At 35.7% G+C, this 27,756-nt stretch overlaps 1 protein-coding gene across 2 annotated transcripts in view; it reads left to right on the top strand.

The window, feature by feature from the left end:
* LOC138332388 (trafficking protein particle complex subunit 11-like) overlaps positions 1–25,855 on the top strand; it is a 49,511-nt gene extending 23,656 nt beyond the window's left edge. For both annotated transcript variants that reach the window (XM_069280466.1, XM_069280467.1), the window contains exons 19-31: positions 1,671–1,829; positions 2,358–2,539; positions 4,898–5,023; positions 6,106–6,158; positions 6,433–6,524; positions 7,181–7,240; positions 7,461–7,586; positions 7,943–8,050; positions 14,268–14,319; positions 14,681–14,786; positions 15,395–15,623; positions 22,927–23,094; positions 24,147–25,855. In XM_069280466.1, the coding sequence (XP_069136567.1) occupies positions 1,671–1,829; positions 2,358–2,539; positions 4,898–5,023; positions 6,106–6,158; positions 6,433–6,524; positions 7,181–7,240; positions 7,461–7,586; positions 7,943–8,050; positions 14,268–14,319; positions 14,681–14,786; positions 15,395–15,623; positions 22,927–23,094; positions 24,147–24,179 (1,494 nt within the window). In that variant the 3' untranslated portion in view covers positions 24,180–25,855. The remainder of the gene's footprint in view (positions 1–1,670; positions 1,830–2,357; positions 2,540–4,897; positions 5,024–6,105; positions 6,159–6,432; positions 6,525–7,180; positions 7,241–7,460; positions 7,587–7,942; positions 8,051–14,267; positions 14,320–14,680; positions 14,787–15,394; positions 15,624–22,926; positions 23,095–24,146) is intronic.
* The last annotated feature ends 1,901 nt before the right edge of the window (positions 25,856–27,756 follow it).

Genomic DNA, 27,756 nt, shown 5'->3' with positions numbered 1-27,756 from the left:
CTGAGCTAAACGACTTTCTATCTGTCGTATCATTGGGTACGTTACTTTGTTGAACATCTCCAGTCGTGTTGCTCGTCCCGAACAGTTTCTCCACCTCCACTTGTGGATATTTATTCACTTTGAAACTTGATGCAGTGTTCAGTGTAGGCTTAACAGGCATTTCTCTAATGTTGGTCTGAACTTCCCTCTCCATGTCAAATATCAGGATATCTTGTCCTTCTTCCTGCAGAAGGATTTTACATTCTTTATAACAGGATTTTAACTTTGCCAGTTTGTAATGCCTTGGTGTAAGTTGTCATCATCTCCTTATTTTCCTCTAACAGTTGTTGGTACTGACTTTTATATTTCTCTGTCAATTTGTCTGTTGCTTCTTTTAGTTTCTCCCCTTGGTATTTCATTTTTTTCATCTGTTTTACAAATGTTTCTGAGTTGTCTTCCTGTTCTTTGTCAGCAGTTGTCCTTTCCTTCCTGATGACATTCTTATATTTCCCAAACTCACCCACAAAGTTCTGGAGCTTTGTCTTCCTGTCCTGTACGACGTCACTCAGATCACAGGTGTCATGTCCTTCATGTACACTAGAACAACATTTAGAGCAAATCAGCTCATCACATGACACACAAAACAACTTTAGTTTCTTTCTCTGGTGATGTACACATGTCACTTGACCTTTAACCCTGACAGGAATCGGTTTGTGTAGCGATTCCATTTCAGTATTGATTCTAACCTATACAGCTGTGTCCCGATGTTACTTAGGACTGTGTATGGAGCTGACACCATGTGACTTTAGGATTTAGATAAAAGTTTAGTGATAACATCATGTATATATCACAATGATAACAAGACACAGATTTAAAATTGTTTTGTAAGCCTAGGTTCACTCAAAAACTTTAACATATATATACAGTGAAACCTGCCTTACTGACCACCTCTGTATAAAGACCACCTGCTTAATAAGACCAAATTTAACACAAATCAACCTGTGTATAAAGACCACCTGGCTATAAAGACCATTTTCCCTCATTTCCTTGTTTGACTGTACTTTGAGTTTGGAAAGATTAGTCATGATAAGAAAGAAGAGAATTTTAGTGTGAAAGGAAATGAAGATACATTGTGCTATTCATTAAGTGTTATTTGAGGTCATTGCCAAGTACATATTACAAACTGATAAGTCATTGCAGGTGTTATAAGATTACAGGTAGATATTATCTATCACTGACAGCAGGTAAATATCACATGTCGGTTACCTGTTGTCAATATCTCTTAGGCTTCTTAAACAACAGTGATGATAGACTTATACAAAACCTGTATCCTGAATATTGACACTAAAATCTTTACTAAACCTCACGTTTAATATGTTATAACACGCTGTATATACACCTGTTATTATGAAGACACCCTGTATAGTGTTAAAACTAGAATAAACTATAAACTAAGTAATCAACAGTGGATTAATTAACCCACAAGATGTGATCATGGTCGTCTGTGCCAGTTTGTATGCATCAATGATTTGGGGTGATATATAGTTGGTATACCTACTGGTAGATATATTGATCTAACTAAGACTTGGTTTGCCCCTTTGTGCTCACCTTTGGTATGGTATTATGTGTATTGCTCTATATGAATTGTGTATTTAAATGTTTTTCTATTAATATTGTCTTTGACTTTCTAGCCTTATAACCAGTACTGTCAGGTAATAGACAACCATGATGTATCCACGGGGTCGGACAGTGACCCCAGGGGCGGGGATCTCTACCTCATACCAGGCCAAACGAGGCTTTACACCTTCAACTTCCTCCCTGTCAAGGACGATGTTGACACATTGCTCGAGGTAAAGGCTAAGTGTTAGCTGTTATCTACACCCTGAATTTGTTAGCTACACCCTGAATTTGTTAGCTACATCCTGAATTTGTTAGCTACACCCTGAATTTGTTAGCTACACCCTGAATTTGTTAGCTACACCCGGAATTTGTTAGCTACACCCTGAATTTGTTAGCTACACCCGGAATTTGTTAGCTACATCCTGAATTTGTTAGCTACTCCCTTTATTTGTTAGCTACACCCTGAATTGGTTAGCTACATCCTGAATTTGTTAGCTTCATCCTGAATTTGTTAGCTCATGATCAGTTTATTTAGGAAATTTCAGTGACCATGTTTTTGTACAAATTGTGTAGGATAATGAGGTGCCTTATTCTTGTTATTCTGGATCCATTCTTTACCCAATAAATGGTGATTTTCTAGCAATCTTAAGTGAAATTAAATTGCTGTATCTTAGTGCTGTAATTGATTTTCATTTAATTTGTTTTCACAATCATTATATAACTCCAGTAAGAATAATGTAAGTGCTGTTTTTGAGTAGATTTCTTCCTTGGTCCTGGAGCTAGGATCAGAGTCGGGACGATGTGCCATGTTACAATGGATGGGAGCAGGAGGACCAGCCGTATCTCCTGTACAAACAGCTCAGTCACTGTTACCACGGAAACCAGCCGAGCCGGGAAGTCCTATCGACTGGAATGCTGTGGATGTACAGGGTAGTACCAGGTTAGTTCATCATAATTCATACTAATAGTACCAGGTTAGTTCATTATAATTCATACCAATATTACCAGGTTATTTCATCATAATTCATACCAAATGGTACCAGGTTAGTTCATCATAATTCATACCAATAGTACCAGGTTATTTCATCATAATTCATACCAATAGTACCTGGTTAGTTCATCATAATTCATACCAATAGTACCAGGTTAGTTCATCATAATTCATACCAATAGTACCAGTTTAGTTCATCATAATTCATACCAATAGTACCAGGTTAGTTCATCATAACTCATACCAATAGTACCAGGTTAGTTCATCATAATTCATACCAAATAGTACCAGGTTAGTTCATCATAATTCAGACCAATAGTACCAGGTTAGTTCATCATAATTCATACCAATAGTACCAGGTTAGTTCATCATAATTCATACCAAATAGTACCAGGTTAGTTCATCATAATTCATACCAATAGTACCAGGTTAGTTCATTATAATTCACACCAATAGTACCAGGTTAGTTCATCATAATTCATACCAAATAGTACAAGGTTAGTTCATCATAATTCATAACAAATAGTACCGGGTTAGTTCATCATAATTCACACCAATAGTACCAGGTTATTTCATCATAATTCATACCAATAGTACCAGGTTAGTTCATCATAATTCAGACCAATAGTACCAGGTTAGTTCATCATAATTCAGACCAATAGTACCAGGTTAGTTCATCAAAATTCATACCAAATGGGACCAGGTTAGTTCATCATAACTCATACCAAATAGTACCAGGTTAGTTCATCATAATTCATACCAAATCACCAAGGTTATCTCACGGTTCATACATACCAAATCACCAAGGTTACCTCATAGTTCTTACATACCAAATCACCAAGGTTACCTCACGGTTCATACATACCAAATCACCAAGTTTACCTCATAGTTCTTACATACCAAATCACCAAGGTTACCTCACGGTTCATACATACCAAATCACCAAGGTTACCTCATGGTTCATACATACCAAATCACCAAGGTTACCTCATGGTTCACACATACCAAATCACCAAAGTTACCTCACAGTTCATACATACCAAATCACCAAGGTTACCTCAAAGTACATACATACCAAATCACCAAGGTTACCTCAAGGTTCATACATACCAAATCACCAAGGTTACCTCATGGTTCATACATACCAAATCACCAAGGTTACCTCATAGTTCATACATACCAAATCACCAAGGTTACCTCACAGTTCATACATACCAAATCACCAAGGTTACCTCATGGTTCATACATACCAAATCACCAAGGTTACCTCATAGTTCATACATACCAAATCACCAAGGTTACCTCACGGTTCATACATACCAAATCACCAAGGTTACCTCATAGTTCATACATACCAAATCACCAAGGTTACCTCATGGTACAAACATACCAAATCACCAAGGTTACCTCATAGTTCATACATACCAAATCACCAAGGTTACCTCATAGTTCATACATACCAAATCACCGAGGTTACCTCACAGTTCATACATACCAAATCACCAAGGTTACCTCATGGTTCATACATACCAAATCACCAAGGTTACCTCATAGTTCATACATACCAAATCACCGAGGTTACCTCACAGTTCATACATACCAAATCACCAAGGTTACCTCATGGTACAAACATACCAAATCACCAAGGTTACCTCATAGTTCATACATACCAAATCACCAAGGTTACCTCATAGTTCATACATACCAAATCACCGAGGTTACCTCACAGTTCATACATACCAAATCACCAAGGTTACCTCATAGTTCATACATACCAAATCACCAAGGTTACCTCACAGTTCATACATACCAAATCACCAAGGTTACCTCATGGTTCATACATACCAAATCACCAAGGTTACCTCATGGTTCATACATACCAAATCACCAAGGTTACCTCATGGTTCATACATACCAAATCACCAAGGTTACCTCACGGTTCATACATACCAAATCACCAAGGTTACCTCACGGTTCATACATACCAAATCACCAAGGTTACCTCACGGTTCATACATACCAAATCACCAAGGTTATCTAAGCAGTAAAAAATATTGAAACCACATGATCATTTCTCCATATTTGCTTGTTATGAATCAATATCGAATTTTCCAATTGTTTTGACAATCAGGTATCCTTATATTTTATTGTGGGCAAGTACCTGTATATAATGAATTAGGCAGTTGAATGATAACTTTATTCATGCTTATTGGGCCTAATTTCTAAAGACTCAGCTATCTAACAGTTGGCATGCTGAAGTAATGGACTGGAGGTTGGCTCAAATGACTATAACCTTGACTGTTTTAGAATTGTTCCCCGCAAGGCCAAACTAGACGTTGTGATCCAACATGAGCCACCTTGTCTACTGAACGAGTTCTACCTACTGAGGCTGGAGATGACTAACAAAGAGGACATGGACATAGAGGACATCAGGTAACTATATTATATAGGCACTCGTTATGTATTGTAAAGAGAATGAAACTATGAAGTTATGAGTACCTGAACATGTATTATGATTAACTTCTCATCTATATGCCAAGGGAGATAACTCTCCTCTAAAAGTATTACAATATATTTCTACAAATGGTATTACATGTATATCAATTTACTGCCCATTATGGACTCCAGTATTGATGATTTATTTGATATTTTAAAAATGATTACCTATAAAATCCATAACTTTCACCTTTATATTAAAAAAAAAGAAGATTTAATAAGGTAGGTAATTTTTCTTCAACAGTTACAGCAGATTCAGAAGCTAATGTTGATTTATTGTATTTTTCTTGTTACACTGAGCCTAGTGCTGAATTTGATGTTATATAGAAACATGGTATACAGCTCATTGACAGATAGTCAGTAACAATTTATACAATTTTATCATTGACAGTTTGTCAGTAACAATTCATACAGTTTTATCATTGACAGATTGTCAGTAACAATTTATACAATTTTATCATTGACAGATTGTCAGTAACAATTTATACAATTTTATCATTGACAGATTGTCAGTAACAATTCATACAATTTTATCATTGACAGATTGTCAGTAACAATTTATACAATTTTATCATTGACAGATTGTCAGTAACAATTTATACAATTTTATCATTGACAGATTGTCAGTAACAATTCATACAATTTTATCATTGACAGATTGTCAGTAACAATTTATACAATTTTATCATTGTCAGTAACAATTCATACAGTTTTATCATTGTCAGTAACAATTCATACAGTTTTATCATTGTCAGTAACAATTCATACAGTTTTATCATTGTCAGTAACAATTCATACAGTTTTATCATTGTCAGTAACAATTCATACAGTTTTATCATTGTCAGTTTGTCAGTAACAATTCATACAGTTTTATCATTGTCAGTAACAATTCATACAGTTTTATCATTGTCAGTAACAATTCATACAGTTTTATCATTGACAGATTGTCAGTAACAATTTATACAGTTTTATCATTGACAGATTGTCAGTAACAATTCATACAATTTAATCATTGACAGATTGTCGTTTGGTATCCAAGGAGACGAGACAGCCAGGGATTCAGAGCAGTCGTGTATGTCATTATTTATTGTTATTCTTTACTGTTTCTAGACTTGTAGGTGAGAATTTTAATAATTAAATGAAAAAATGCTTTTGATATTTTATTTGGTATTCTTCATTCTATGAATCAATCATTACATTCACCAGACATTAGGAATACATGTACAATACATGAAAACAATCTGATTTTATCAGCCCAGCCCTATAACATAGTGTAGACTGGATATATTGTTCACTCTTTATATCGCCACCATGAAAGTCTCTCTAATGTCTGTTTCCTATGACAGCTCACGTGTGTTTGGAGACTCCGGAATTTGACAGTGTGGTTGAGTATCGCAAAAATGATGTCGCTCTCGATAAACTTGAGAAAAGCAAACAGGTATGTTATTGTTATTACAGTGATAGTGCTATTTTTTTTATCAAAGACTTGTTTTATTTGTACACGATAAGAATGGTTGTGTGGATGATTTAAAACACAGTATTAGACATAATTGGCGCCCAGGATGCCTAAAAATCATAGCAAAGGAGGGCGCTTATTAGGAAAACTAAATGTAAGTTCTGGACAAAAAAAAAACGTCTAGAAAAAATCAACTATTTTATCTCTTTCTTTACTCATGGCACATTATTCTGTCACAGCACATTATTACTCAGTGATTCACATGTGAAAGACTTCCAATTTAACTTCATGTGATATGGGAGACAATGCCAATGTTATAAGTGTCACATAGCTCTGTCACTCAGAAAGAACTATTTCCTGATCAGAACTGTAACTATTTGGAATGAACTGCTGAAAGATGTAGTATTAGCAATTAGAGTAAACTCGTTAGGTATTCATTGGAAAAAATCGGGTACTTTTTTTTGTCAATTACAAAGCAACAATATCATAGAAAGCCATAATTTTGTATAAATTGTACAGATAATTAATGTATTTTACCTTTAACTCCTGCTCCAGGTGAGGAGTGATAATTACGGCAAATACAGTAAATAAACTCAGTTTTGAAACATGCATGTATTTTATGATTTTATTTATTACAGCTCTCTCGGCGTCTATTTGTCAAGAACATGCAGACTGGGGTGAAGGTCCTATTTGTAAAGGTATTCATTTTTTAATGGTTTGAATTAATTATAGTCTTATCAATGCTCTTACTCACGATGATATATCAGAAAACTGATTCTGTTGCCAGTCATAGTTTGACTTCTCTCATGAAATAAAACTAGAACTTGCTGGGATGATATTGATATGTACGTATCTGGTGGCTGTAAAAGTTTGTGGTTCTTGTTTACAGTGATAATGGTAACATTAACTTGTTTACAGGTGGTGTATACTGTAGCCGTGACTAAGAACCAGCATGTTATCACGTGTACCTGTGAACAGGAGGAGACAATCACCTTGACAACAGTCACACCTTTCGAGGTGTCCGTAAAACTTAACTCATTAAAGGTAGGACTTGTAAAGATATAAAATCGAACCTGACATTATAGTTAGCTTCCAGTATGACTAAAAAACAAAATATTGTGTTAAAATAGGACTTTTATTTCTTTTGTTCTGTAGTTTTCTGCAACATTATAACCTTTCCATAGACAAATTGTTCTATTCAATTCAACTTCAGTAAAATAACATAAATATTAACATTAGTTTGTTTAGTTTTCATTAACATTTTAAAAGATTATAATTTACTGGAGCATCAGCTTCCCTTTCATAAAAGTAAATTTACAAAGATTCTTAGTTTTTATCAATAAAGCATGCTCTTTAAATGTCTTCTATGAGAATTACAGATACTTGTTGGTTCTTTTTAGTTTGAACAGGTAGAAGCTATTCAGATTGAGGAACCTTTCCTTCTGCTGCCTGAACTCAAATGTACTTCACCATGGCCAGTAGAACTACAGTCAAGTCAGTTACAAATGGTACGTATCATAGAACTACAGTCAAGTCTGTTACAAATGGTACATATCATAGAACTACAGTCAGGTCAGTTACAAATGGTACGTATCATAGAACTACAGTCAGGTCCGTATCATAGAACAGAACTACAGTCAGGTCAGTTACAAATGGTATGTATCATAGAACTACAGTCAAGTCAGTTACAAATGGTACGTATCATAGAACTACAGTCAAGTCAGTTACAAATGGTACGTATCATAGAACTACAGTCAAGTCAGTTACAAATGGTACGTATCATAGAACTACAGTCAGGTCAGTTACAAATGGTATGTATCATAGAACTACAGTCAAGTCAGTTACAAATGGTACGTATCATAGAACTACAGTCAAGTCAGTTACAAATGGTACGTATCATAGAACTACAGTCAGGTCAGTTACAAATGGTACGTATCATAGAACTACAGTCAGTTACAATGTACGTAAAGAAATCAAGTCAGTTACAAATGGTACGTATCATAGAACTACAGTCAAGTCAGTTACAAATGGTACGTATCATAGAACTACAGTCAAGTCAGTTACAAATGGTACGTATCATAGAACTACAGTCAAGTCAGTTACAAATGGTACGTATCATAGAACTACAGTCAAGTCAGTTACAAATGGTATGTATCATAGAACTACAGTCAAGTCAGTTACAAATGGTACGTATCATAGAACTACAGTCAAGTCAGTTACAAATGGTATGTATCATAGAACTACAGTCAAGTCAGTTACAAATGGTACGTATCATAGAACTACAGTCAAGTCAGTTACAAATGGTACGTATCATAGTATCAGTTACAAATGAATCATAGAACTACAGTCAAGTCAGTTACAAATGGTACGTATCATAGAACTACAGTCAAGTCAGTTACAAATGGTACGTATCATAGAACTACAGTCAAGTCAGTTACAAATGGTACGTATCATAGAACTATACAGTCAAGTCAGTTACAAATGGTACGTATCATAGAACTACAGTCAAGTCAGTTACAAATGGTACGTATCATAGAACTACAGTCAAGTCAGTTACAAATGGTAGTATCATAGAACTACGTACAAATGGTAATCATAGAACTACAGTCAAGTCAGTTACAAATGGTACGTATCATAGAACTACAGTCAAGTCAGTTACAAATGGTATGTACGTATCGTAAAATGGAGTATCATAGAACTACAGTCAAGTCAGTTACAAATGGTACGTATCATAGAACTACAGTCAAGTCAGTTACAAATGGTACGTATCATAGAACTACAGTCAAGTCAGTTACAAATGGTACGTATCATAGAACTACAGTCAAGTCAGTTACAAATGGTATGTATCATAGAACTACAGTCAGGTCCGTCATAGAACTACAGTCAGGTCCGTATCATAGAACAACAGTCAAGTCAGTTACAAATGGTACGTATCATAGAACTACAGTCAAGTCAGTTACAAATGGTACGTATCATAGAACTACAGTCAAGTCAGTTACAAATGGTACGTATCATAGAACTACAGTCAAGTCAGTTACAAATGGTACGTATCATAGAACTACAGTCAAGTCAGTTACAAATGGTACGTATCATAGAACTACAGTCAAGTCAGTTACAAATGGTACGTATCATAGAACTACAGTCAAGTCAGTTACAAATGGTACGTATCATAGAACTACAGTCAAGTCAGTTACAAATGGTACGTATCATAGAACTACAGTCAAGTCAGTTACAAATGGTACGTATCATAGAACTAACAGTCAAGTCAGTTACAAATGGTACGTATCATAGAACTACAGTCAAGTCAGTTACAAATGGTACGTATCATAGAACTACAGTCAAGTCAGTTACAAATGGTATGTATCATAGAACTACAGTCAAGTCAGTTACAAATGGTACGTATCATAGAACTACAGTCAAGTCAGTTACAAATGGTACGTATCATAGAACTACAGTCAAGTCAGTTACAAATGGTACGTATCATAGAACTACAGTCAAGTCAGTTACAAATGGTACGTATCATAGAACTACAGTCAAGTCAGTTACAAATGGTACGTATCATAGAACTACAGTCAAGTCAGTTACAAATGGTACGTATCATAGAACTACAGTCAAGTCAGTTACAAATGGTACGTATCATAGAACTACAGTCAAGTCAGTTACAAATGGTACGTATCATAGAACTACAGTCAAGTCAGTTACAAATGGTACGTATCATAGAACTACAGTCAAGTCAGCTACAAATGGTATGTATCATAGAACTACAGTCAAGTCAGTTACAAATGGTACGTATCATAGAACTACAGTCAAGTCAGTTACAAATGGTACGTATCATAGAACTACAGTCAAGTCAGTTACAAATGGTACGTATCATAGAACTACAGTCAAGTCAGTTACAAATGGTACGTATCATAGAACTACAGTCAAGTCAGTTACAAATGGTACGTATCATAGAACTACAGTCAGGTCAGTTACAAATGGTACGTATCATAGAACTACAGTCAAGTCAGTTACAAATGGTACGTATCATAGAACTACAGTCAAGTCAGTTACAAATGGTACGTATCATAGAACTACAGTCAAGTCAGTTACAAATGGTACGTATCATAGAACTACAGTCAAGTCAGTTACAAATGGTACGTATCATAGAACTACAGTCAAGTCAGTTACAAATGGTACGTATCATAGAACCTACAGTCAAGTCAGTTACAAATGGTACGTATCATAGAACTACAGTCAAGTCAGTTACAAATGGTACGTATCATAGAACTACAGTCAAGTCAGTTACAAATGGTATGTATCATAGAACTACAGTCAAGTCAGTTACAAATGGTACGTATCATAGAACTACAGTCAAGTCAGTTACAAATGGTACGTATCATAGAACTACAGTCAAGTCAGTTACAAATGGTACGTATCATAGAACTACAGTCAAGTCAGTACAAATGGTACGTATCATAGAACTACAGTCAAGTCAGTTACAAATGGTACGTATCATAGAACTACAGTCAAGTCAGTTACAAATGGTACGTATCATAGAACTACAGTCAAGTCAGTTACAAATGGTACGTATCATAGAACTACAGTCAAGTCAGTTACAAATGGTACGTATCATAGAACTACAGTCAAGTCAGTTACAAATGGTACGTATCATAGAACTACAGTCAAGTCAGTTACAAATGGTACGTATCATAGAACTACAGTCAAGTGTCAGTTACAAATGGTACGTATCATAGAACTACAGTCAAGTCAGTTACACAATGGTACAGTATCATAGAACTACAGTCAAGTCAGTTACAAATGGTACGTATCATAGAACTACAGTCAAGTCAGTTACAAATGGTACGTATCATAGAACTACAGTCAAGTCAGTTACAAATGGTACGTATCATAGAACTACAGTCAAGTCAGTTACAAATGGTACGTATCATAGAACTACAGTCAAGTCAGTTACAAATGGTACGTATCATAGAACTACAGTCAAGTCAGTTACAAATGGTACGCTATCATAGAACTACAGTCAGTCAGTTTACAAATGGTACGTATCATAGAACTACAGTCAAGTCAGTTACAAATGGTACGTATCATAGAACTAGTCAAGTCAGTTACAAATGGTACGTATCATAGAACTACAGTCAAGTCAGTTACAAATGGTACGTATCATAGAACTACAGTCAAGTCAGTTACAAATGGTACGTATCATAGAACTACAGTCAAGTCAGTTACAAATGGTAGTATCATAGTACAGTCATAGAAAATACTACAGTCAAGGTCAGTTAAGCAAATGGTACGTATCATAGAACTACAGTCAAGTCAGTTACAAATGGTACGTATCATAGAACTACAGTCAAGTCAGTTACAAATGGTACGTATCATAGAACTACAGTCAAGTCAGTTACAAATGGTACGTATCATAGAACTACAGTCAAGTCAGTTACAAATGGTACGTATCATAGAACTACAGTCAAGTCAGTTACAAATGGTACGTATCATAGAACTACAGTCAAGTCAGTTACAAATGGTACGTATCATAGAACTACAGTCAGAGTCAGTTTACAAATGGTACGTATCATAGAACTACAGTCAAGTCAGTTACAAATGGTACGTATCATAGAACTAGTCAAGTCAGTACAAATGTACGTATCATAGTCTACAAAGTCAGTTACAAATGGTACGTATCATAGAACTACAGTCAAGTCAGTTACAAATGGTATGTATCATAGAACTACAGTCAAGTCAGTTACAAATGGTACGTATCATAGAACTACAGTCAAGTCAGTTTACAAATGGTACGTATCATAGAACTACAGTCAAGTCAGTTACAAATGGTACGTATCATAGAACTACAGTCAAGTCAGTTACAAATGGTACGTATCATAGAACTACAGTCAAGTCAGTTACAAATGGTAAGTATCATAGAACTACAGTCAAGTCAGTTACAAATGTACGTATCATAGAAACTTACAGTCAAGTCAGTTACAAATGGTACGTATCATAGAACTACTAGTCAAAGTCAGTTACAAATGGTAAGTCTCTCACTCCAGTAGTACACATAATTATGTAGAAATTTATCATAGAACTACAGTCAAGTCAGTTTACAATGGTACGTGAACTCTCTTCACTTCTCAAGTCTCCCAATGTATCACATAAATTATGTAGAAATTTACACTAATTCTGGTCTCTTCACTTCTCCAGTCTCCAGTCAAGTACACATAATTATGTAGAAATTTACACTAATTTATGTCTGATCTCTTCAGCTTCTCCAGTCTCCCACTGTACACATAATTATGTAGAAATTTACACTAATTCTGATCTCTTCACTTCTCCAGTCTCCCACTGTATACATAATTATGTAGAAATTACACTAATTCTGGTCTCTTCACTTCTCCAGTCTCTCACTGTACACATAATTATGTAGAAATTTTACACTAATTCTGGTCTCTTCACTTCTCCAGTCTCCCACTGTATACATAATTATGTAGAAATTTACACTAATTCTGATCTCTTTCACTTCTCCAGTCTCTCACTGTACACATAATTATATGTAGAAATTTACACTAATTCTGGTCTCTTCACTTCTCCAGTCTCCCACTGTACACATAATTATGTAGAAATTTACACTAATTCTGATCTCTTCACTTCTCCAGTCTCCCACTGTAATACATAATTATGTAGAAATTTACACTAATTCTGGTCTCTTCACTTCTCCAGTCTCCCACTGTATACATAATTATGTAGAAATTTACACTAATTCTGGTCTCTTCACTTCTCCAGTCTCCCACTGTACACATAATTATGTAGAAATTTACACTAATTCTGGTCTCTTCACTTCTCCAGTCTCCCACTGTACACATAATTATGTAGAAATTTACACTAATTCTGGTCTCTTCACTTCTCCAGTCTCCCACTGTATACATAATTATGTATAGAAATTTTACACTAATTCTGGTCTCTTTCACTCTCTCCAGTCCTCCCTTTGTATACACTGTATCATAATAAGTGTAGAAATTTACACTAATTCTGGTGTCTTCACTTCTCCAGTCTCCCACTGTACACATAATTATGTTAGAAATTTACACTAATTCTGGTCTCTTCACTTCTCCAGTCTCCCACTGTATACATAATTATGTAGAAATTTACACTAATTCTGGTCTCTTCACTTCTCCAGTCTCCCACTGTATACATAATTATGTAGAAATTTACACTAATTCTGGTCTCTTCACTTCTCCAGTCTCTCACTGTACACATAATTATGTAGAAATTTACACTAATTCTGGTCTCTTCACTTCTCCAGTCTCCCACTGTACACATAATTATGTAGAAATTTACACTATATTCTGGTCTCTTCACTTCTCCAGTCTCCCACTGTATACATAATTATGTAGAAATTTACACTAATTCTGGTCTCTTCACTTCTCCAGTCTCTCACTGTACACATAATTATGTAGAAATTTACACTAATTCTGATCTCTTCACTTCTCCAGTCTCCCACTGTATACATAATTGTAGGGTAGAAATTTACACTAATTCTGATCTCTTCACTGTACACATGATTATGTAGAAATTTACACTAATTCTGGTCTCTTCACTTCTCCAGTCTCCCACTGTACACATAATTATGTAGAAATTGACACTATAATTCTGGTGTCTTCACTTCTCCAGTCTCTCACTGTACACATAATTATGTAGAAATTTACACTAATTCTGGTCTCTTCACTTCTCCAGTCTCCCTTTGTACACAGTGCTGATGAGGATGCTCCATCACAACTACAAGGAGGTAGGTGTCACTTACCTGAGTGTAGTTAATAATATATGTGGAGGTTTAATTTAACTAAATTTATCCATATTCGCAAAATTTCATAATAAACATTTTAGTAAAACTTTGTCTATAAAGACCACCCATGGACAAGGGCAAAGAGGTACCTAATAGCAAAGTGCTCTTTATACTGAGATCAAATTGTATTAAATTTTGAGACCCTCAGAAAGTGGTCCTAATTAATAGTTGTATAAGCAGGTGTTCTCTAAACAGGTTCTACTTTTAATATTATATATGCTGTGTCTAATAGTATTTATACATTTGATAACAAAGAACAATTAACCAATTAAAAGTGTATGATCAATTACAATCTGTGTTTTAGTGTGTCTGAAGAAGTCCGAGTGTGCCGCTGAGTGTATTTGTCTGCAGACAGTCCACTGTCTCCAGCCGTCTATTTCCCTGGGAACGTACACAGTATACTGGAGAAGGTACACATCGTTCCTACCGAGGATTCCTCTTTGATATCATAAATAGTTCTCATAGAGCAAAGTGTGTTGTATACAATCAAGGATCAAACTATTTGTGGTTAAGGTTAAGTGTTGTATATAATCAAGGATCAAACTATTTGGGGTTAAGCAATCTTTTATTTCCCAATTGCTGAGGACATTTTCTTTTATTATGATTTTCTGCATCAGTCTTGTCCCTGTATCAGATTGTATCCTCATGGCAACCCAGTAATAGGGGCAGTCAGATAGGTGGTAGACCAGTAACATATAACCTATAAGAACTGGACAGGTTTGGTTTTGACATAAATTTAGAAAATATAATTCATTTATTAGTCAGAGAGGGGAGATTCAATATAGAAAACCTTGAGATAATGATATCAATGAATGCTATAAGAACCATATCCAAAATATTCTACTTTACTTCCGTAGTACTTCATATCAATAATTATAACTTTGTTAATTTGTTCAATGTCTTTTAGATATAGTGAAGAGATTATATGATCTCTCCTAATTAAGTAATCCACATCTTTTCACTAACCAATTATAACTGCACCTGGGGTGTTTGTTGAATTTAGAACATTTTATTTCAGACATACAGAGGAGAGTAAAGATTTACCCTTTGTTACTACATCTTTCCCCTTACCCATTGTAACCACGGAACACATTCCGATCTCCATGGATTTGCGTCTCCCAGCGTACGGAAGTGTAAAGAACCTACTCCCACTCTCTTACATCATTAACAACCGCACGCCGTATCCACAGGAGATGGAGGTTACCATGGAGGCTAATGATAGCTTCATGTTCTCTGGTAACAAACAGGTAACGATAGCTTCATGTTCTCTGGTAACAAGCAGGTAACGATGACTTCATGTTCTCTGGTAACAAACAGGTAACGATGACTTCATGTTCTCTGGTAACAAACAGGTAACGATGACTTCATGTTCTCAGGTAACAAACAGGTAACGATAGCTTCATGTTATCTGTTCCTGGTAACAAACAGGTAACGATGACTTCATGTTCTCAGGTAACAAACAGGTAACGATAGCTTCATGTTTCTGGTAACAAACAGGTAACGATAGCTTCATGTTATCTGGTAACAAACAGGTAACGATAGCTTCATGTTATCTGGTAACAAACAGGTAACGATGACTTCATGTTCTCTGGTAACAAACAGGTAACGATAGCTTCATGTTCTCTGTAACAAACAGGTAACGATACTTCATGTTCTCTGGTAACAAACAGGTAACGATGACTTCATGTTCTCTGGTAACAAACAGGTAACGATGACTTCATGTTCTCTGGTAACAAACAGGTAACGATGACTTCATGTTCTCTGGTAACAAACAGGTAACGATGACTTCATGTTCTCTGGTAACAAACAGGTAACGATGACTTCATGTTCTCTGGTAACAAACAGGTAACGATGACTTCATGTTCTCTGGTAACAAACAGGTAACGATAGCTTCATGTTCTCAGGTAACAAACAGGTAACGATAGCTTCATGTTCTCTGGTAACAAACAGGTAACGATGACTTCATGTTCTCTGGTAACAAACAGGTAACGATAGCTTCATGTTATCTGGTAACAAACAGGTAACGATAGCTTCATGTTCTCAGGTAACAAACAGGTAACGATAGCTTCATGTTCTCTGGTAACAAACAGGTAACGATGACTTCATGTTATCTGGTAACAAACAGGTAACGATAGCTTCATGTTCTCTGGTAACAAACAGGTAACGATGACTTCATGTTCTCTGGTAACAAACAGGTAACGATGACTTCATGTTCTCTGGTAACAAACAGGTAACGATAGCTTCATGTTCTCTGGTAACAAACAGGTAACGATGACTTCATGTTCTCTGGTAACAAACAGGTAACGATGACTTCATGTTCTCAGGTAACAATCAGGTAACGATGGCTTCATGTTCTCTGGTAACAAACAGGTAACGATGACTTCATGTTCTCTGGTAACAAACAGGTAACGATGACTTCATGTTCTCTGGTAACAAACAGGTAACGATGACTTCATGTTCTCTGGTAACAAACAGGTAACGATGACTTCATGTTCTCTGGTAACAAACAGGTAACGATAGCTTCATGTTCTCTGGTAACAAACAGGTAACGATGACTTCATGTTCTCTGGTAACAAACAGGTAACGATGGCTTCATGTTCTCTGGTAACAAACAGGTAACGATGACTTCATGTTCTCTGGTAACAAACAGGTAACGATGACTTCATGTTCTCTGGTAACAAACAGGTAACGATGACTTCATGTTCTCTGGTAACAAACAGGTAACATGACTTCATGTTCTCATGGTAACAAACAGGTAACGATGAGCTTCATGTTCTCTGGTAACAAACAGGTAACGATGACTTCATGTTCTCTGGTAACAAACAGGTAACGATGACTTCATGTTCTCTGGTAACAAACAGGTAACGATGACTTCATGTTCTCTGGTAACAAACAGGTAACGATGACTTCATGTTCTCTGGTAACAAACAGGTAACGATGACTTCATGTTCTCTGGTAACAAACAGGTAACGATAGCTTCATGTTATCTGGTAACAAACAGGTAACGATGACTTCATGTTCTCTGGTAACAAACAGGTAACGATGACTTCATGTTCTCTGGTAACAAACAGGTAACGATAGCTTCATGTTCTCTGGTAACAAACAGGTAACGATGACTTCATGTTCTCTGGTAACAAACAGGTAACGATGACTTCATGTTCTCTGGTAACAAACAGGTAACGATGACTTCATGTTCTCTGGTAACAAACAGGTAACGATAGCTTCATGTTCTCTGGTAACAAACAGGTAACGATAGCTTCATGTTCTCTGGTAACAAACAGGTAACGATAGCTTCATGTTATCTGGTAACAAACAGGTAACGATGACTTCATGTTCTCTGGTAACAAACAGGTAACGATGACTTCATGTTCTCAGGTAACAAACAGGTAACGATAGCTTCATGTTATCTGGTAACAAACAGGTAACGATGACTTCATGTTCTCTGGTAACAAACAGGTAACGATAGCTTCATGTTATCTGGTAACAAACAGGTAACGATAGCTTCATGTTCTCTGGTAACAAACAGGTAACGATGGCTTCATGTTCTCTGGTAACAAACAGGTAACGATAGCTTCATGTTCTCTGGTAACAAACAGGTAACGATGACTTCATGTTCTCTGGTAACAAACAGGTAACGATGACTTCATGTTCTCTGGTAACAAACAGGTAACGATAGCTTCATGTTCTCTGGTAACAAACAGGTAACGATGACTTCATGTTCTCTGGTAACAAACAGGTAACGATAGCTTCATGTTCTCTGGTAACAAACAGGTAACGATGACTTCATGTTCTCTGGTAACAAACAGGTAACGATAACTTCATGTTCTCTGGTAACAAACAGGTAACGATGACTTCATGTTCTCAGGTAACAAACAGGTAACGATGACTTCATGTTCTCTGGTAACAAACAGGTAACGATAGCTTCATGTTCTCTGGTAACAAACAGGTAACGATGGCTTCATGTTCTCTGGTAACAAACAGGTAACGATGACTTCATGTTCTCTGGTAACAAACAGGTAACGATAGCTTCATGTTCTCAGGTAACAAACAGGTAACGATAGCTTCATGTTCTCTGGTAACAAACAGGTAACGATGCTTCATGTTCTCTGGTAACAAACAGGTAACGATAGCTTCATGTTCTCTGGTAACAAGCAGGTAACGATGACTTCATGTTCTCTGGTAACAAACAGGTAACGATAGCTTCATGTTCTCTGGTAACAAACAGGTAACGATAGCTTCATGTTCTCTGGTAACAAACAGGTAACGATAGCTTCATGTTATCTGGTAACAAACAGGTAACGATGACTTCATGTTCTCTGGTAACAAACAGGTAACGATAGCTTCATGTTCTCTGGTAACAAACAGGTAACGATGACTTCATGTTCTCTGGTAACAAACAGGTAACGATGACTTCATGTTCTCTGGTAACAAACAGGTAACGATGATGTTCTCAGGTAACAAACAGGTAACATGTTCATGTTCTCTGGTAACAAACAGGTAACGATGACTTCATGTTCTCTGGTAACAAACAGGTAACGATGACTTCATGTTCTCTGGTAACAAACAGGTAACGATGACTTCATGTTCTCTGGTAACAAACAGGTAACGATGACTTCATGTTCTCTGGTAACAAACAGGTAACGATGACTTCATGTTCTCTGGTAACAAACAGGTAACGATGACTTCATGTTCTCTGGTAACAAACAGGTAACGATGCTTCATGTTCTCTGGTAACAAACAGGTAACGATGACTTCATGTTCTCTGGTAACAAACAGGTAACGATAGCTTCATGTTCTCTGGTAACAAACAGGTAACGATAGCTTCATGTTCTCTGGTAACAAACAGGTAACGATGACTTCATGTTCTCTGGTAACAAACAGGTAACGATGACTTCATGTTCTCTGGTAACAAACAGGTAACGATGACTTCATGTTCTCTGGTAACAAACAGGTAACGATGACTTCATGTTATCTGGTAACAAACAGGTAACAAACAGGTAACGATGACTTCATGTTCTCTGGTAACAAACAGGTAACGATAGCTTCATGTTCTCTGGTAACAAACAGGTAACGATAGCTTCATGTTATCTGGTAACAAACAGGTAACGATAGCTTCATGTTCTCTGGTAACAAACAGGTAACGATAGCTTCATGTTCTCTGGTAACAAACAGGTAACGATGACTTCATGTTCTCTGGTAACAAACAGGTAACGATGACTTCATGTTATCTGGTAACAAACAGGTAACGATAGCTTCATGTTCTCTGGTAACAAACAGGTAACGATAGCTTCATGTTCTCTGGTAACAAACAGGTAACGATGACTTCATGTTCTCTGGTAACAAACAGGTAACGATGACTTCATGTTCTCTGGTAACAAACAGGTAACGATAGCTTCATGTTCTCTGGTAACAAACAGGTAACGATGACTTCATGTTCTCTGGTAACAAACAGGTAACGATAGCTTCATGTTCTCTGGTAACAAACAGGTAACGATGACTTCATGTTCTCAGGTAACAAACAGGTAACGATAGCTTCATGTTCTCTGGTAACAAACAGGTAACGATGACTTCATGTTCTCTGGTAACAAACAGGTAACGATAGCTTCATGTTCTCTGGTAACAAACAGGTAACGATGACTTCATGTTCTCTGGTAACAAACAGGTAACGATGACTTCATGTTCTCTGGTAACAAACAGGTAACGATGACTTCATGTTCTCTGGTAACAAACAGGTAACGATGCTTCATGTTCTCTGGTAACAAACAGGTAACGATGCTTCATGTTCTCTGGTAACAAACAGGTAACGATGACTTCATGTTCTCTGGTAACAAACAGGTAACGATGACTTCATGTTCTCTGGTAACAAACAGGTAACGATGACTTCATGTTCTCTGGTAACAAACAGGTAACGATAGCTTCATGTTCTCTGGTAACAAACAGGTAACGATGACTTCATGTTCTCTGGTAACAAACAGGTAACGATGACTTCATGTTCTCTGGTAACAAACAGGTAACGATGACTTCATGTTCTCTGGTAACAAACAGGTAACGATAGCTTCATGTTATCTGGTAACAAACAGGTAACGATGACTTCATGTTCTCTGGTAACAAACAGGTAACGATAGCTTCATGTTCTCTGGTAACAAACAGGTAACGATGACTTCATGTTCTCAGGTAACAAACAGGTAACGATGACTTCATGTTCTCAGGTAACAAACAGGTAACGATAGCTTCATGTTCTCTGGTAACAAACAGGTAACGATAGCTTCATGTTCTCTGGTAACAAACAGGTAACGATGACTTCATGTTCTCTGGTAACAAACAGGTAACGATAGCTTCATGTTATCTGGTAACAAACAGGTAACGATGACTTCATGTTCTCAGGTAACAAACAGGTAACGATAGCTTCATGTTATCTGGTAACAAACAGGTAACGATGACTTCATGTTCTCTGGTAACAAACAGGTAACGATAGCTTCATGTTATCTGGTAACAAACAGGTAACGATGACTTCATGTTCTCTGGTAACAAACAGGTAACGATGACTTCATGTTCTCTGGTAACAAACAGGTAACGATGACTTCATGTTCTCTGGTAACAAACAGGTAACGATGGCTTCATGTTTCTCTGGTAACAAACAGGTAACGATGACTTAATATTTGCAACGACATGACTTAATTATTTGCCGACATACCGTAAATTGGGATATTTTGGCTTCGGGAAAATTTCGCGTTTTTGTATCAAAATAGGATGGTTAAATTTTGGTGCATTTTAATTTGGAGTTTCTCTATGCCATGTAAAATTTTAGCACATAAGTTTATTTGATAAAAGAAAAACATTGTAAAGATTTACTTTGCTTATGCACATAGATCCCACTATAATGAAAAACGAACATGATTGGTTTAAAGAGCCTTATCGATACAAAGACAACCCTTTGAAGTATTGGTCTTCGATAGAAGTGATTTAAGTCACACATCTAATTATATACATGTTTGCACAAAATAAAGACTAGCACAGGAAACATTATTTTTCATGTTGACAGCACATGTACATACCTTAATTGTATGTTTATGTAGCGATTGAGCAATTTATCCTAGAGTATGTGTACACATACCTAATGAATGGCATGTAGTATAGATGTTATATACAAACAAGGCAAATTTTGGTACATGTATGTTAAATTTTGGGGCTCTCATGTCACACGCTAAATAAGCCAAAATATGACCACATCCAAAATATCAAAATTTACGCTATGCAAATAATTTCAGGTGTAGTGATGTCTTCATCAAAGCAAATAGGTACCCATTCATATTAAAAATTTGCATAAAGATATATATATATTAATAACAAATTATTTTCGCTATATTCTATGCATGCCTACTTTAACACTAGGCGTCTTTTTAATATTTTTAACCCACCATCATCATATTCAAATCGCTTTTCGTCCGTGGTCCGTAGTCCGTCCGTCCTTCCATCCATTAACAACTTTTGTTACCGCTATTTCTCAGAAAGTACTGAAGCAACCTGGCCCAAGTTGTATATTGGTTTCCCTAGCACTCTATATATAGCTAGTTGTGCACATCACATTTTAGGACTGATCGGAGAACAAGATGGCCAACAGGCAGCCATCTTGTATTTTGATAATTGAAGTTTGTTACCACTCTTTCTCATAAGTACTGAAGGGATCTGCCTCAAATTTCATGTGCAGGTTCCCCTAGGGGTCTAGGTGTGTATAATGCATTTTAGGACTGATCGGTCAACAAGATGGCTGATAAGCTGCCATATAGATATTGTTACTGCTATATATCTCAGAAAGAACTGAAAGGATCTTTCTCATATTTCAAATGTAGTATGTGGTAAAAGTTTGAAAAGCAGAGAAAAGACCCCTCCTTCCATTATTGTCAGACGTAGATAATTCTTTGGTGGGTGCCAAGATCCCTCTGGGATCTCTTGTTGATTTCTATAGGTACTTGAACAATAAACTAAATGTTGTCAAACTACATGTGGGCATGTTTAGGGGAGTGTAACATCTATTTCAATTCCTGCTATTAAAAATAATTCAGTTCAACCCCGGCCTAGTTTGTTAACTCTATCTAAATCACCCCCAGGGTCCTCGTATGGCAAGATATATATATATAAATTTTGAGTCCATAGTTTATGGTACAAATGGGAAAACATGAGGGATTCCAACGTTGTCACACATTTGGTTTCAACAGCGGTTTGTTTTGTGAGCAGAGATTGGAATACATCAACATGACGTCATTCAACTATTGATGAATTAACAATTTGTGACGTGAAAATGAGACAACTGAAAGGTCATATTCCACTAGTGGAATATCAATATATCTATCTGACCCCCAGCATATTTATACAATGGCCTGAGAGTGGAGTAACACGACAAATTGTGGTAGAAATGGTGTTATCTATGTCTATTCTGTTCTGTTGTGGCTTGTCCCTTTTTGATCTATGGATAAAAGTGGGGACATTTCAGTGCACTTTTGTCTTGCAGACATTGCGAACTTTATGAAAATCTGTTATTTTACATTGTAGTTTCATTTCCGGATCCTGCCCAGCAAGGCCTATAACCTGACATACAATCTGTTTCCATTGGTCGCCGGTCACGTGGCATTACCCAAACTACATGTTAATATGCTGCGTTACCAAGGTAACATTGATCTCATCACACAGAAGATGATCCCAACTCACGTCTTTATCAAGGTAGGTATATCAAGGTTTGTTATAGTGAAGATAAATATCATACAGATGTCTATTATCTCACTGGTAGGTATAACACGTCTTTATCAAGGTAGGTATATCAAGGTTTGTTATAGTGAAGATAAATATCATACAGATGTCTATTATCTCACTGGTAGGTATAACACGTCTTTATCAAGGTAGGTATATCAAGGTTTGTTATAGTGAAGATAAATATCATACAGATGTCTATTATCTCACTGGTAGGTATAACACGTCTTTATCAAGGTAGGTATATCAAGGTTTGTTATAGTGAAGATAAATATCATACAGATGTCTATTATCTCACTGGTAGGTATAACACGTCTTTATCAAGGTAGGTATATCAAGGTTTGTTATATTAAAGATAAATATCATACAGATGTCTATTGGTATAACACGTCTTTATCAAGGTAGGTATATCAAGGTTTGTTATAGTGAAAATAAATATCATACAGATGTCTATTATCTCACTGGTAGGTATAACACGTCTTTATCAAGGTCTGTTATAGTGAAGATAAATATCTTACAGATGTCTATTATCTCACAGGCCAGATCTGTAGGATTGATTACCATTTAATAGATATAAATAATTTTGGAAAATTGTAAAGCATGTATTACTACATAACAGGTAATACAATAACAGTTTCGTTATTTTTATTCCAGGACACCTATAATGTACTAACATTGATAACAGTTATCTTATTCATGATTACTGATATGTACAATAACTGTTTAAGATTTGAACATTCAGTATAAAAACACTGTATAAGTCTTACATTCTTTCATGGTTTGGAATTTTGCAATAATTGAATGGGTAGAAATTTTTATGATTCACCTCTGTATATGTAACTGATACGTAACTGATGATTCCTCTGTTCAATTGAGAAAAAAACAAATTGTGGTTCTTTTATTTCCAAAATAAAAGCAGAAATATTACAACGGTACTATTTACACGACATTATTCCATGTCCTACAGTATACAGTTTGCCTATGATTGTCTGTTTGTATCATTACATCTATATCTTTACTCATAGCCCACTGGTAAGACACTGGACTCCTCAGGATGAACAAGGGTGATTGTAACTGGAATATCTAACATAGAAATATAAAATTCAACTCGTCAAGTGATGCAATGTTTTCAAAGTTTTGGAGAATATCAATTCAGTGGACAGTTTTGGAGATTTCAATTAAGTGGACAGTTTTGGAGAATTTCAATTCAGTGGACAGTTTTGGAGAATTTCAATTCGGTGGACAGTTTTGGACAAAGTTACCTTCACAAAGAAGTGCAACAGTTGTGTTTTTGAACTAAGATAATTGTGTAGTTGTTTACTGAGTATTTACATGTGATAGTACTGTTTATATGTTATTGTATCTCTATATGATAATCTGGAGTATGTTTTTGTGTTAATAACGCCATTCTAATACCTGCAGGTAAAACACAAAATCATAGAAATCATATACATTCTAGTATATGCATTGTGTTCTCCAAAAGATTTCTTCTGAAATAAAGTAATGAAACTTATAACTTTTGATGTATAAATGGAAATCACCTTTTTGTAATTACAAAATTGATGTTATGTACCATTATGTGTAAAATGTGTTTGTGTACGGAGATGAAAGAGAATGTGATTGTTAGTGTGATATAGGGGACCAGTGCAATTATAACTTTTAACATCTTTATCATGTACCATAAATTCTGAGTGTTTGTCTCTCTTACAAGTTTCTGTATTTAATATGATTTTTTTTTATTGACTAATGTTCAGACGAGTTGGTTACATAATGCTGAGTGTTAGGATTGTGTAGAATTAAAAGAAAATATTGAACATGAATTTTTTGTTATGTACAATCAATACAGACAATATGTCAACATTTAATACTTATCACTTGGATTTTCATAGAGTATTCTCCTTTATGTAGTCATCACGTATGGTATTCTTGTTATGTAAGGCATGACATTGACATACATAATGTCATTTAAGGGATATATTTCTCATTCAAAGGGTCATTTAGCAAATAATCATGCCAAGCAAACTAATACTTGTACAAATTCATTGTACATGTATCGATACTTTACTGCAGGATATGTGTATGTATTACTAGCAATGAGGTACATACATGTTGATTGTTCACCATACTCATCTGTATAGAAAAGTGCTAACGGTGGGTATGCTAATACTGCAGTTAAAATATGTATGTTCATTTACTGTTACATTAACTTGGTTATGTAATTATCAATTATAGATATCATATTATACCTACCAGGTGTTTAACTAATTATTGCACTTTTTGCATTGTTATTTTGGTGTGTAGACCAGATTTTTAAGCTATTTCAGATAAATCATGTGTCTATTGTATCTGGGCCTTGGTTGACTTCACTGGTGATGTACGCAGCATATTGTATCTCTACACATCAGAATAAAGTTTATGGTATAATGATAGTTAATAGTGCTTTTTATAATTTTGTGATGTTTCTAAATAAGGTACCTAAGTAATCTTGATTTGAAATCATTGCATTTATTTAGTAAGTGAAATTGTAGTTTTCGTGTGAAAACATAAAAATACTAGTGGTGTCTTTTATTTCCTTCAACATTCACCTGAAATTCTCATGGTGAAAACTAGTTATAATAATAAAAATACTGGAGCAGTCTGTTTGCAGTATACAATATACATTACTGTTTAACAGATAGTATTTATATATTTTGTTTAATTAAATGATAACTAAATAAATTGATCTTGTACCAATCTTCGGTGTCTGTGTTTATTTTAAGTGCATTAGTCAGAAGCTAATGTTAGTTTATCTTAGTGTATGTATTTTCTTTGTTGAAAGAGTTTGCTAGGTTCAATATCAGTCAACCTTTTGTATTATACAATGTAATGGATTGCAACCAAATTTAGTCTGAAGCATACTTAGGTGCAGAGGAATCAATTTTATATAATTTGTGTGTCTAGAACAAGAAGTGGTCGGAACAACAAAGCCCAATGATGGAATAATTCATTCAAATCCTTCTTCTGTAAAAATGAACAAATTTGGTATATATACATATTTTCTCTGTAGCATTATAAAAACTGTGGGTCAGGTGTAGGTGGGGCTCAATAGACTCACTCTGAAAGCCATGATATTATTTTAGGAAATAAGAACTTGTTCCATTTGGAGAAAAGCAATATGATATACAAATGTACATTATGTGTTTAGTTCCCTTACAGCCAAGAGTCATATGAAGAAATATATGTTGAACATTTTAAAGTGAACAGTCGGGCAAGGATGGCTAAAGTCGGTAAAAATGGTGTGAATGTATCCAGTATAATTTCTTATGAAATGGAAAAATAAAATCTCTCGTCAAAATCTGTCTGCGTACGAAGAAATTAATTTAAAGTATGGGAATTCTAAAACGTCCTCCCGGCTCACTATGTCCGTGGTTACATTTCCACACAGCCTCGCTTTCAATGCTTTCAACTTTTCTTTACTTTTATGGTCAGAACTGGGAAACTAAGCAGAACTTGACCGTCGTATTAATATGTGAAAACTTTTGGAAGGCCAATGAACGCATTTAGACTGGTTTTCTTTGCCCGGCTATTCACTTGTGATCCATACCTGCATGTAAAACCATATATTTCACTGCTTCGAGCACCAACGGGTAACAAAGGTAAGTTGGTGTTGAGGCCGATTTGATACAACATTCAGTCAGTTTAGTCATGTGACTTTCATCACCACGTGACTTAATTTAGGGCACATTTGAAACAAAATGCCTGGTGGCAGATGTAATGATTGAACACTGGTGGAAAATTACATATCATGATAGAACAATTAACATTAATTATCGGAACATATTGTATTAAATTTAATCTAAATATGCACGAAAATTGAATTTAGACACTTCATAAGGAAATGACATGTAAATTACGGCATCAAATGGAGCTGTCGCCTAGCAGTTGGAAATCAGTGGTATCTGATGTCTCACTCACAAATATTTCATAACTTACCTTGGTGCATTTTCCCAAAAATCAATAACAAATAAGAAACACAAAACATAACGGTTTATCTTAGTTCCGTTATCGAGCAAGTATTACCGACTATGACCTTTACCCGGACATTGGTATTCACTGCCTATAAGTGTCACCGCCATGACGGAAAAATGTGCCCTAAATTTTTCGCGGTTACATGACCAAATCAACGTTTTCTACCTCCCACCCAGAACAGTTTCTTGTATCCCGGAATCGGCGAGACTTTCATTATAGAAAATGACCTTATAACCTTGACCCATGACCCTGAAAGTGACTGGTCCAAAATGTTTTGACGCTTTACATTTTGGTAAATATCCCGACTCAGTCATTATTAGTAATTAGAACGTTTTAGTGATCTACAAAGAAATGAAGTCGGCCTATTATATCAGCCATGTTTATAGGACTGACAACCTGCAGGCGAACAGACTCGTCTAACAGAGGGATGGAAATAAAGGCGGATGGACAGACAGAAAGATGGATGAAAATAAAGGCGAATAGACAGACACAAACAGACAGATGGATGGAAATAAAGGCGAATAGACAGATGGATGGAAATCATTGACCTATATTTGAGATATAAAGCACAATCTAGACCTCTTGGATATTTATCTTGGTCCGATTAAAACCTGCCTTTATTTGGAA

The sequence above is a fragment of the Argopecten irradians genome, chromosome 9 (genome assembly GCF_041381155.1).
Source record: "Argopecten irradians isolate NY chromosome 9, Ai_NY, whole genome shotgun sequence".
NCBI lineage: Eukaryota > Metazoa > Mollusca > Bivalvia > Pectinida > Pectinidae > Argopecten > Argopecten irradians.
Note: the sequence above shows the minus strand (reverse complement) of the source record. Positions and strands in the feature narration are given on the sequence as shown.